Source organism: Colius striatus, chromosome 7 (genome assembly GCF_028858725.1).
Source record: "Colius striatus isolate bColStr4 chromosome 7, bColStr4.1.hap1, whole genome shotgun sequence".
Taxonomy (NCBI): domain Eukaryota; kingdom Metazoa; phylum Chordata; class Aves; order Coliiformes; family Coliidae; genus Colius; species Colius striatus.
The window spans coordinates 20,106,799-20,120,171 of record NC_084765.1 but is presented as its reverse complement, the minus strand read 5'-3'; the positions used below and the strand labels follow the sequence as shown (position 1 = coordinate 20,120,171).

Here is a 13,373-nt window from a genome sequence, read left to right as displayed (position 1 = left end):
AGGCAAGTTCCAGACAGGTTACTTTGTGACCTGTCCAAGCTGCAGGTTGTTAAATCTACTCCCTAGACATTAATGCTACCACCAAGGGAAAGAATGAAGTGGGCCAGGCCCACAGCTGGCATCTTGAGCAACATCCTCCATGCCATAGCTGGGGACTGTGAATTGGAGTATCAAGAGTATTTTCAGTTGCTTTAGAGGGATGGAAGTGGCTCTGGAGAACGTCTGCCCTTCCTTACTGTAAGCTCCAGGCTGCTGGTCTGTGGGAAGAGGGAAGCAGCAGTTTGTGTATGAAGCAGCTGATGCCTCATCTTTGTGTTGGTTCAAGTGTTTATTTTATGCCGGTGCTCTGTTTTGTACATAAAAATGTTACAAAGCTTTGATTTAGTGTTGATTTGTAATTTAAGTATATTTTAATTACAGAACATAAACTCTTCCCATACCTTTTTTCTGTGATAGGCAAGAAAGCTTAACTTCTCTTTGCATTATTGTCATCTTTGTTAATAAACTGAAGAAATAATGCAATAATTATAAACTACTAAGCATATGTTCTTCAACTGTGCCTTAGAATGCTTTGGTTTTTTTAATGCTGACATTGTAATGGTTTCAGGATGTTTTGATAAACTTTGTTATTTTACATTATGTGGTCTATGAACAGGTAAGGATGTGGAAATGAGGAATTTTTCCACATTTGATGAACAGTGCTCCGAAATAACGTTGATACTTTAAATGGCTTTTTTGTTTTAACGTATGCTGTTGAACAGTTTAAAACTGAAGATGGGAAGGCCATCTAGTATTTGCATGCATTCTTAGTTGTTTAAAAAGTAAGAATACATTTTCAGTAAACCCATAATCATTTATTGGTGTTAGTATCATGAAAAGCCCACAGAACCTTTTCCTGATCCTGATCTCCTGACCATCCTCTTACAAATAAAATCCTTTTGCTTCTTCCTTTGAACAGGATATATAATTTACTACAGTACGGATGTGAATGCTGAAATACATGACTGGGTTATCGAACCTGTTGTGGGAAACAGACTGACCCATCAGATACAAGAACTGACCCTTGATACACCATATTATTTCAAAATTCAGGCCCGCAACTCAAAGGGCATGGGGCCTATGTCTGAGGCCGTTCAGTTCAGAACCCCAAAAGGTAAACTCTCACCTGTATCTGTCTTCCTCCTCATTTTCTGAATGCAACTAATGATATTAGTAGCATAAGTTTTAAACTGGAAAAGACAGGAAATCAATGGAGTTGGATTAGAATGAAATTGTCTATTGGATTGCTCTTGCACATAGTAGATACACAAATGTTGCAGAGCAGTTTAATTCATTTTGTTGTTTCAGAATTACTAGTGGATACTTGAATCATCTAGTTATTAATGCTGAGGATCCACAGCCCAAATGTTCTTTACAGAAACCCAGTTTTTATTTGCTTTAAGAGTCTAGGTGTGGTGTGTCATGGCTGATGCTGATGTAATGGTGTGAAGCAGTGGGCTGGGAAGTCAGTGCCAGTGCCGTAGCTGCTGGCAAGTGACTTGGATGATCTGGTGGGAGCCAGTGTCATACAGCAGGCTCTGAAATCCAGAACTGCTTGGTGTTGGGTAATGAATGAAACAGTGCCAGATGATAGCTTGAGAAAAAGTACTCTAGGGAGAGGTGAAAAAGTTGTGAGTAGATTACTTAACAGTACTTTCTCCATCTGAGCATTGGTGATTAGAAGTGAGAGCTCTAGCTAGTTTACTTATGCCATGTCAAACTTAAAATTCTGTCTCTCACTTTTTCAAGACATGTGATCTATCTTTTGTTTTTTTCCTTCCCTGTGCTTGTCCCACTAGCTGAATCCTCAGATAAAATGCCTAATGACCAAGGTAAATGAATAGCCATGCTTTCTCTTTTACTCCATCTTTCACATTTTGTTTTTCCTGTCCGTGTGCTGTTGCATTTCCTAAATGAAACAAATATCTGCTGCTCTGACTGTAAATGAGTAAGTTCCTGTTGTGCTTTTAATAGTGGAAGAGCTGGAAGTCTTATTTGTGGTTTGGATGTTAGGAATATAAAGTGATCTCTGTAGTCATATGTCACGTGAAGGGACAACGCGGGTTGTGCCAGAGCTGAATCATTCTGTCAAAATCAATTTGGATCAAGTGATAGCCCAGCCAGCCTCTGACCATGGATGCAAGATTTCAGTACACAGAGGTGGAAGACTCTTCGTTACATAATTTGCACAAGTGTTCTTTTGTGAGCTCTACATCTGTAATTACTTTCATAATAAAGGAAAGTATGTGTCCATTATAGAAAAGTTTTTTTGCAAGAGCGGTGCTGCTTGTCAGCTCATTTAGACTCCAGACTCTTCTTAAGAGTACAGCATTAGATACTGAAAGCCTTAAGGTTTTAAAATGCTAGGTTGAAAAATGGTAGCTTTGAGTCAAAAGGTGAATGTCTTGGGGCTATTTTTGCTTTCTTCCAGGTAATCTACAAGCCAAATAAGAAGTGGAAGAATTAGTCTACAGGGATGAGTTTGGCATTGGCAAACAGCTTAGACATACAAATAAGTAGATCCTAAAGGGAAACAGAATGAGAATTTTTGGGGGTTTTTTTTCTACATTTTTTTCAGCTTGTTACTTAGAAGGATGGGCTTTTACCTTCTGTGTACCAACTAATGCTGATAACAGGCAGGGAGTAAACATATATCCAGCCTTGTGTAACACAGATGCTAGGTGAGGTTCAGGCTTGTCTGTGGGGAAGCAGATGTCAGCATGTTGTTGTAAGTGCTGATTCATATGTGGAAGGGACTAGGGGAAGACTAAAAGATTTGATGAAAAAGTTGCAGTTTTGTGTTCTGCACTATTCTAAACCTCATTTCAGCAGATAATGAAATCTTCCAATGTGTCATTGTCATCCTGAAGTAATATTCTTCCAGTAACAAATTGATTTTCATCAAATTATATCATTTATAAATCATAAAACCTTACAGGAAAGCCAGGGACATTTTATTTCAGCATTCCTTTGAGAACATTTAGAGATTACAAATCATGGCAATAGGTTGAATGTAGAAAAGGAGAAGGTGAGCTGCAGAGCTGAACAGCCTGCTCTGTGATATTATCACTGAATTGCAGAATTGTGCCTCTCAGGAAATAGTAGGCAAGTTATTCAAGATGGGAAGAAGCAAAACTACAATGGAATTGTCTCTCTGGCCTTAGTGGTTCTGTCTTTTTTTTTCTCTCCCCTACTTCAACGTTTTTCTTCTGTGTCAGGCACACTGTATCGTTCCTCCACACACAGATCTTGTACTGGGAGAAGGTGGTAACTGTTGCTGTCAGGCTTCAAGGAGTTGTGCTGGCCTAGTACAAAAATAAAGGTTAAAGGTGTCTAATCTACTAAAACTATCCTAAAGCAATGCAAAGTTAAATTCTGTTGTCTGGCTGCAGATACCTAATGGAGACTGACAAGCTAAAAAAAACCCCAAACAATTTCAAGTAAATGTTATCTTAAACCGTTCCTTAATGTAGAAGAAAACGGAAAACTTCAACAACAAACCTTGTAAGATACTGGAAAGAAGAATGGTGTCCATACAGAGGATACAGTACCTGCATGTGCTTGTTCAGAGTGGCTCACGTAGGAGCAGGGGTTGTGCTCCCTGTCATAGTAGTAGCAAGCTGCTTCTGAGAGAGACCGTGAGTTACCGTCCTTGTGCCCACAGAAACTGCAGAGAGGAGTCTGCTCATCTATCGGATTGAGCTGTGTAAGAGATGAGCTCAGAATTTAAAGGCTTAAACTGTTGATCCCTGGTTTCAGGAATTAGATACTGAGAAATATCTTAGGTACCTAAATTTCATCATCTTTTTAAAAGTGGAATTTGTATCCTGTAGTTACCATGTCATTTTTGGAAATGTGCAGACACAAGCACCACACAGTCAGTGCCAGTGTTTGAGCTGCCGTGCTCTACGAGGCTCAGAAATAGGACTGTGTGCCAGAATACCACTTTCTCCCTATTGCTGCCTTACAGCACCAGCTCAGTGTGTTAGACCCACATGTACCACGTGATCCCACTTGGTCTGTGATATCTTATTATCTATTCCATTATTTTATGTAATCTGTTAACTTCAGTAGCAACTACTTTCATTTTCTTTCACGGTGTTATTAAGGATATTGAATTATGCTTGGCCAAGCACAGGTCTTTGCAGAGCTCATTAGAAGTATCTCTTATGAATTATGATTCCATAATTATAATTCTTAAGCTTATCAGTTAATTAGTTGTTAATCTTGTTAATATGTGCCACATTGTGCTTTTTTAATTGCTATTTTTAACAAAGCCTTGTACAGTGCTCAGTACAATGTTTTTGCAAGTCTAAATATAGTATGTCTGCATAGTTACTGTTACCAGCCAATTTTATGCACTGACATGTAGTTTGAAAATAACCTGTTTGCAGTAAAACAGAAAGATGGTAATAGAGTGTGACACCACCTCCTGTCTGGCACCTATATCCTGATCTTGCCTATGTCAAGGCTCCAGCAGCTGCACCAAAATGACCAGGGTGTCTGTTTGTCCCTTAAAAATATTGTCAATTATTTCTATTCCCCTCTTCTCCTGCATCTCTTCTGATGTTCTACTGTGTCTGCAGCGCCAGGTTCAGTGATTCAGAGGATTCACCTCATGTCTTTTCCACCTCTTTTCAGTGCAAGTTATCTGGTCATGCAGATGTCAATATATTAAATACAAGCTGTTTAAAATTCTGTTATTTCATTGCTGCTGCAAAGTTATTATTCCAGTACTTCAAAAAGAGAACACATCTTCACTGAGTGCAGTGCCCTCCCTAGGCTGGCAGCTGCAATATGTCTTTTTCATGATGAATTTGCCCTGTGATGTGTCTTTCTCATTATTTTAGACTACATCCAACTCCTTATGTGTACACATATAATATTCGTTCATAATCCTGCTTGTGGCTTTATCAGTATTCTTACTGATTTTACCTTTTGCTGATTTTATCAACTGTCTTTATTTCAGAGTGACTAATTTACAGTCTTTGACTTCAAGTTCGTGGTTTCCATTTGTTACACACTCTTTAACACTTGCTGTTTCTTGATTGGAGTGGATTTTTAACTGAGAAAATCCTTCTCCTGATTGTGAAACTGCCGAATTTGCAAATTTAGGGGGTTTTGTGGTTCTGGCTTTTTGTGCATAACAGTGTATTATGGATTCCTATTACAAGAGGTATATTGTTCTTTGCATCTTGCTGTCTGTTTCTCCTACTACAGCATTTTTATTATTAACTTTGCATTAGTGCATTTTAATGAAAACAGAAAAGTGAAAGACCCTGGGGTTTGTGTACCTTTTTCAGCAGGAAGCATTCTGCTGTCAAAGGAGAGGTTTTAACATCAGAGATGAACTTGTGACTTTATGCCTCTTGCTAAGGTAGCAACTGATCTACACAATACCCAAATTCTGCAAGGGGAAGTCCTTGTTAAAGGAAAAGAAGGGCAGATATTCATCTGGAAGCACCCAGGAGTCCAGTAGCAGTAGCTAAGGTTCAGGAGACGCTGTGTAATTTGCCTCAGTTTGTAACAACTGAGGCACAAGTTATGTTTGCTTCCATTGTCAGCCTATAAACATAAAGCTTTAAAACAAATGATTTGTGTTCCTAGGTTTCACCAAAACCATTTTGGTGATATCAACTTGTCACTTGTGGCAAAAGTGAAACAAAGAGAAAAGAATAGGGAGGAGCTGAAAGCAATTTTTCATGGATGGGCAGGGACTTAACATTACATTTCCTCCCTTATTTCCATCATTAAATAGCTCTTTTGAAGAAGTGGCTCTCAGGGAAGCATAGCTGCTATTCAAAGCCAAATCTTTTGTAGGAGAGAGAAAAGGAGGAAAAAAAAAATGCTGATGCTCACAAAGGTTCCAAGAAGTTGTGTGTGGTGTTGTGTAGTGTGTGTACATATATATAAACGGTGCCTGTAATGCCTGTCCCCTGTTGCAGCATCAGGATCTGCGGGGAAAGGCAGCCGCCCAGTGGACACAGGCCCGGAGTACAAACCACCGCTCGGAGGTGAGTGTCCTTCCCAAGCTCTTCACTTGAAACCTCTGTCTCTTGGTGTTTCACTGAGTGCCACTGTATCCTACTGAACATGTTGCTTGCCTCTTTGCCAGGAGCTTTGTCTCTTTCTGATGATTGTGGTTCCCACTCAAGAAATGGAATTGTCCTTCTGTCAGTGTGGGGAATATATGGAAAAAATATCATCATGCACATGTCAGTCTTGATAAGCAGATCTTGTTCCTAGTTTAGTTTTAAGTGGCAGCTACATGCACAAGTGTAAAATTAATTCAGTAAGAATGAATTAGGAAGGAAGAAACCCATCTTAACTCCTTCTCCTTATTAACACTGTGCATTGTGGAAGCCTTGCCCTAAGGTAACACTCATTAGTGCTGTATAAAGTGTATTTCTTTCAGAGGAGAGTGACTACTGATACTGATTTGTGGGATTATTTGGTCCAAGTTGATGCCTCTGGTGCTACAGTTTTAGCAAGGTCCTAGGTTAACTCTCCTTAGGCTCTAAACTATTGAATATTTTTATGATTGCAATGAATGTTTTTATGTTCAGTAGGGTGAACATGAATTTTTATAGACTGTTGGAAGTGGATCTATAAAAAAGCATCATATAGATTTAACAATTGCACAGAGATGCAATTGGCAAATGATGAAAAAATAAGTCAGCACTTTGCTTGAAATCCTAGTGGACAAACCATCTTTTTCCTTCTGCTGGTGTGAATGATTCTAGAGGTCTTTGGGCACTCTTTGCTTTTGATGGGGATTTGTGCTAGAAAATAACTGTCCTCCCCTCTCCCATTTTAAACTGTTACAGGCAGTAACAGTCCCCATGGAAGTCCTACTTCTGCCTTGGACAGCAACATGCTTCTTGTGATCATAGTCTCTGTCGGAGTGATCACCATTGTGATAGTGGTGATAGTTGCCGTCTTCTGCACCCGCCGTACAACTTCTCACCAAAAAAAGTAAGTTCTCTGGGTGGCACATTGCCCTGTCCCACTTTTCTCAATTAATTCTGATATTAATCTTTTCTTCAGGCTGCTTTGGAGTTTACTGAATACCTAAGGGCTGTAGAAGTTCTGTTCTAACAGATCAGTAATGTGTTTTGAATTGTTGTGTTCAGAAGGCAACACGCATCAGTACAGCTGTGTCGTTCTGTGTCTGATGATGATGGTCTGTTTTTCCTAATCAGTGTTTCAGAGCTTACAAATGTCAAAAGTTTACAGACAAAGTGAGGCAATGCTCTCATGTATACCTGCACTTTCCCCTCTCTGAGGAGAAATCATTATTTAAAATACTGTTTCTAAATTCAAGCCAATACATCTGTTTAGAACTGTGGGATCTCAACAACTCGGGCAGTTTCTCACTTCTGTTCTTAGCACATACTTTACTGTTTGGAGTAAGCTTAAATCTGTGCATGATAGTTAGCTAGATTACTGGAGTGGAACGTGAATCTGGTGCTGGACTCCTTACAATAGTTTTCAAAAATCCTAACTATAGGTGTGCATCTGAGTTCTTCCCTCATTTAGAGCATCTGAATTAAGGCTACAGCAGCGATGCTTCCATTTATAGGCTTCAAAAATTTGTTTCTGCATGTTCTCTGAAAGAACTGAATAGAGCTGAAAGCTTGTAAATGTAAAAGTTTGAAGAGACTCTGTTATATGAAACAGAATTGTCAGAAAGTAATGAAAAACCAGGCTTAGAAGATAATCTCCACTTGCTTTGCTGAAGCTGAACCATCCTGCAAAATGGAAGTTCTTCAGGAGAGGAGAGCAAAGACATAAGAGAGATGGTCTAGCAACTGGGGGTGTGTTTGGGAAGTAGCAAAAGTCATAGGTCTGGGCCCAAGAGACAAACTTTTCAAAGAGCAGAAATTACCCTAGGAAATTCTATATTTGCTTTCCCAGTTCCTGAATGCCACCTCTCTTACAGGCAGCACCCCACAAGTGGTGAATAACCTGAGTGGCTTTATTGGTTCAACTGCAATGCTCAAAGCAGATCTGGCTGTGAGGCACCTCTGTGAGAGGTTCTGTTCAGTGATATTTTCCAAATGGCATTTAGTACTATCTGAGCCATTTCTAGGAATTGTACTACCCAGAGGGAGACCTTCCTCTCTCATTGCTCGAGTCCCAAGTGAGGGATCTGTATGCAGGGCAGTGCTGGAACACTTATGTTTTACTTTCCCAAGATTCCGTCACGGCAGATGTCTGCCTTGCAATGTTGGCTGCTGCTATTCACCAGCAATGAAAAAGCACCTCACTCAGGTGTATCTAAACTGCACAGGGGTAAAAGGAATGTCCTTGTCATTGATCTGCAGAGTTAACAGTCCTATTGAGATACTGGTTGTTTGCACAGTCCTGTTGTTTCAGGTTGTTTGTAAGCCCTGGAGTACAGGCACAGAATGACGTACGTATGCTTCATGTTTAAAATGTTGTCTTTGTAACCAAGAGTACTGGAAATTTAATTTTTGGTAATGAAATCTTAGACTGTAGAGCACAGTTATGCAGCACGTGGCAGCATCTGAGACAAAATTTCATGACATCAGAGCTGCAGAATATACTTTGAGATGTTGGGTGTGCTTGTATGTAAAATTCAAAGCTTCCTGCCCAGCAGGTGGCTTTTGCTCGGCTGGATACAAGATCTGAAGGAAATCTCAGTGAAAATTTGCTTTTTTCAACAAGTGAAAGGAAACCTACATCTAAGAACATTTCATTTGTTTCCCTTCCCAAGGAAACGAGCTGCCTGCAAATCGGTTAATGGCTCCCATAAGTACAAAGGAAACTCCAAAGATGTCAAGCCTCCTGACCTTTGGATTCACCACGAAAGACTAGAGCTAAAACCCATTGATAAATCTCCAGATCCCAACCCAATCATGACAGATACCCCAATCCCACGCAACTCCCAAGACATCACCCCAGTCGATAATTCCATGGACAGCAATATCCATCAAAGGCGGAATTCCTACAGAGGTGAGCTGTCAACGAGTACTTTGACCAGGATGTTTAAAATTACATGAATTTGAATACATTGTGTGAAATCCCTTAATTGACTCATTAACTTAATTACTTCTATTTTTTTTGTTCTTGGATTCCAAGTGGTAAATTGGATTTGTGCCTAGTTTGTAAGACTCTCTAAAAAGGACGGGTCACATGTTTTAGTGAGGAAGTTGGGTGCTTAAGATTTTAATCATGAATTTCTCTTGGTAAAGGCAGTGTAGCAATCAGAAAGTCATCTAACAAGTGTTTCATGATGAGAGACGTGTGACATTTTTTCAGTGGTCAAGCACACAATAAGGTTTTTATGCTCTAACCAGCTACTGCTCAGCTCATGAGATGTGAATGAGTTTTCACTTGGAGAATGGTTCACCTGTTAATCCAAAAGGTGTACAGCTACTCACTGCCAAGAGCTGCACTGTTCAAGCTTTGTGTTTGTGTTATAACCTGGAGACTTTCCCCAGTGCCCAATAGTCCTTACAGTAACTGTCCCTTTTCCCACCTTCTAGTGAACAATGAAAGAGCTGTTTTTATCAATTATGAGTCACAGAAGTGCTTACAAACAGGACAGCCCAGAAATAGAGAAAGGAGGATGGAAATCATCTGGTATGGTATCACAGAAGTCTTACTGCAATGATAAATAACCTTCAGTATTTTTGCTTCAGGGCATGAGTCAGAGGATAGCATGTCCACACTGGCAGGAAGAAGGGGGATGAGGCCCAAGATGATGATGCCTTTTGATTCTCAGCCACCTCAGCGTAAGTCAACAGCCCTCCTACCAGATGGCTTGAATTTGGGAACACCCAAACAAGCCATGTTGATCCTATACGCACCAGCACTCGTGTACTGCCTTCCTCACTTCTGTGATTCTGTCATATCTGCAGTGGAAACAGTTCAAAGGCGGCATACTGAGTCCCATACTATGAAGTCACAGTTAGAGCAAGTTAAAAGGAAAAACTGACTCTGTTTGAATGAGAAGGAGGCATACTGCAGTGGGGATGTGTTGGGAATGTGTCCAACAGTTCTGTCTGTCCCAGTCTTCAGCAGCAGGAATTGCAGCTCCTGTTCAAGGAGAGCTTGTGAGCCTGCCTGCTTCTCACAGTCTAGGACCTTTGTGCTCTGCCAGTATCCAAGCTGTTAGATAGGAACTGTAGACAGCTGGTAAATGTCAGGTTCTTCCACTCCCCAAACTAAATGGTCAAAGGCTTTTCAGCCTCCCTTCACAAGACTGCTACTCCATCCTCTTTATCACTTCAGTTGCCATTCTCAGAACCTTTGCTAACTTTGCTACATGCTGCTTGAGATTCAGAGAGGCCAGAGCTGCACACAGTGCCACTGAGGTCTCACAGAGCAGGTGAGCTCCTCGACTGTCTTCTCAGTCCCTCTCTTGCTGAAACTGTATCTCTAAAAATTGTTTGCTGAATTGTAACCACCAGCTAGCTCTGAGTTCAGCATCATGAAGGTACCATTTGGATCATTTTTTCATCAGTGTATTACATTGAAGCAATGCTAAAGTTGATCTGCCATCTCTTTGCCTGCTCATTCAGGCTTTCTGGAGTTCCTTGCTGTCAGAACAGCGTTTGACTGCTCCAAAGACCTCAATGTTATTGACAAACTTGAAGATTTCTCTGATTGCTTCCATGGCTGGGTCACTGGGGAAGATAATTGGTTAAAACCAGTCCTAGGTGGTTAAGTGGGGAATCTCTTGCTTACTCTCCTCTGCCTTGAAAATTGATCATCAAACCCTTCCCTTGGCTTTGTATCTTTAACCAGCATTCAGTCCAAAAAAGAACTTTACCTCAACAGCAACTTAGTGTTTTAACTTTGGAGTGGAGCCTTCTCAAAGTCATTTTGAAAATTTAGCTGTATTATGTTCACTGATTGCCTTTAACGACATTTGCTGTCATGAAACACTGAGGTTAGTAAAGCGAGATTCACTTTTGCAGGAGTCATGCTTGGCTTTTTTCTAAATGACCATGTTTACCTATAGCTGCTGTGATCTTATACTGCAACGTCAACCAGAACTGCTGTTCTCACTTCATGGATGGCTCTTTGTGAAACACTTCTTGACCAGCTGCAGTTTACAGGCCACCCTCTGAGGGAAAACCAAAACAAGTGTGGGTTTATGGTGCTGTGCCACGGTGGTTCTGTAGCAACTTCTGAAACAACTCAGCTGCTCATTCCATAGGAGAGGATAGGTCACCATACAGCTAGGTGGAAGACATCCCCTCCTGTTAGCTAGCCCCCTAATTTGAAGAGATGCTTTGGAAGGAGTAACACTTCTCTTCTGGAAAGGATACCAAAAGCCTGCAGTATGTACAGTAGCTTTGCTCCACAGTATGTCTGTTTGACAAATTTATTAGGACATGGATAGAGTGCTGATGGAAGCCGAGGTTTTGCCAGTCTGGCAGATGACAGAATTTTAAAGAGGAGAGTATCTAGTTTGTTATTTCTTCTCTCTGTATTTCCCTATCAGTTAATGATGATTAGAGCAAAAATGCCAAATTGAAATTTTGTTGAGGCAAAAGAAATGTGTTTTAATTATTAGTATGAAATACTTCAAGTTCTAAACAATGTATCTAGTTTTCTGATGATGACTCTCAGGTGCAAAGGGACTTGGCTAAACCAGAACAACTAGACTAGAGCTCTGACTTTAGAACGTAAGTAGCAAGTACAAAAGTTGACACACAATGACAGAACTGTGAGGCAAAGTTATAATGTGCTGATCTGGTCTGAGCTTCAGACTTCCCTTAGCGCTGTGTTTGTGTTCAGCCCTGTAACCGGGAAATTGTGACCACAACTTCTTGTGGCATGATTTCAGACCAGGCCATTAACACTTAACTTTCTAACTTTTGGCTTTACTTACCTGAAGGGAGTGCTTGGTTTTCTTGGCTTCGATGTGTTTTTTTAAGTGTCCCGATGACCTGGTTAGCTCAGTTTGTGAATTTTCATCTGTTTCTTTGTTTTCCAACCTTTTTACAAGAGTAGTATCTTTTTCATTGATTTTCAAGTAAGTAGTCAAATGCTCCTTGTTTTCTCCCAGTTTCATATGTATGACAAAGGAGTGGAGGATGCAGTTTTAGCAAGTATACTGAGTGCTCTGCAGAACAGTATGGCAAAGTACACCTCATACAATGTTATTCATAGAATCATAGAATGGTAAGGGTTGGAAGGGACCTTTAGAGATCATGTAGTCCAATCCCCCTGCAGAAGCAGGGTCACCTAGATCAGGTCGCATAGGAACATGTCCAGGCGGGTCTTGAAGACCTCCAAGGAAGGAGACTCCACACCCTGGGCAGCCTGTGCCAGGGCTCCCTCACCTGAACAGTGAAATAGGTTTTTCTTCTGTTTAAATGGAACTTTTCGTGTTCCAGCTTCATCCCATTACCCCTTGTCCTGTTGCTAGCTACTATAGAAAAAAGGGATGTCCCAACCTCCTGACACCCACCCTTTAGATATTTATAAGTGTTAATAAGGTCTCCCCTCAATCTCCTCCAGACTAAACAGCCCCAGTTCCCGCAGCCTTTCCTCATATGAAAGATGTTCCAGTCCCCTGATCATCTTGGTGGCCCTGCGCTGGACTCTCTCCAGCACCTCCCTGTCCCTCTTGAGCTGAGGAGCCCAGAACTGGACACAGGACTCCAGATGAGGCCTCACCAAGGCAGAGTAGAGAAGGGGAAGAACCTCCCTTGACCTGCTGGCCACACTCTTCTTGATGCATCCCAGGATGCCATTGGCCTTCTTGGCCTCGAGGGCACATTGCTGGCTCATGGTTAGCTTATTATCAGTCAGGACTCTCAGGTGTCTTTTTTCCTCTCTGCATTTGGTACTGCCTTGCCCAGAAAGAGCAAACCAGGCACAGACACAGCTGGCTCAATGTTAGAGATTACCACTGTGCACTGAATGTCAGGAAGGGCCTTAGGGCTTGAGCTTGTTTTTGTGACTTTGTTTGACTTTAATCCTGTTTACAAGTTCTGAGGGCTTCCAACTGCAGGTTTCTATTTTATAGTACATGGAAACATTAATGCAATGTCTTTACATACTTTTTTGCAGAAGCTACCCACAACTGGCACTGGTACATGAGGCCTTTTCTCAGTAAGAAGCACAGAAGGCAGAACTGTTTCGTGTGTTTAAGTCTCTGCCTGAAGATACCTTCATGAGGCATATTTTCCCCCCACTGTAGCATTCAAATAGTTATTTACCTTTTAAATACTAAATTAGGATAATTTAGTATGTTCAGGTTTAGTATACTTTACCATAATTATGTGTATCTAGTTAGTTCCAACTGAAATACGACAATTCTGGAAGGATATTAGGAAGCAAAGGACTGT

At 40.9% G+C, this 13,373-nt stretch overlaps 1 protein-coding gene across 11 annotated transcripts in view; it reads left to right on the top strand.

The window, feature by feature from the left end:
- Positions 1-13,373, top strand: part of NEO1 (neogenin 1) — a 213,505-nt gene that overhangs the window by 190,129 nt on the left and 10,003 nt on the right. For 9 of the 11 annotated variants that reach the window (XM_061999128.1, XM_061999133.1, XM_061999125.1 and 6 more), the window contains exons 20-25: positions 959-1,153; positions 1,839-1,871; positions 5,985-6,053; positions 6,867-7,014; positions 8,780-9,018; positions 9,708-9,800. In XM_061999128.1, the coding sequence (XP_061855112.1) occupies positions 959-1,153; positions 1,839-1,871; positions 5,985-6,053; positions 6,867-7,014; positions 8,780-9,018; positions 9,708-9,800 (777 nt within the window). The remainder of the gene's footprint in view (positions 1-958; positions 1,154-1,838; positions 1,872-5,984; positions 6,054-6,866; positions 7,015-8,779; positions 9,019-9,707; positions 9,801-13,373) is intronic. The other 2 variants (XM_061999127.1, XM_061999123.1) reach the window with 1 other exon arrangement.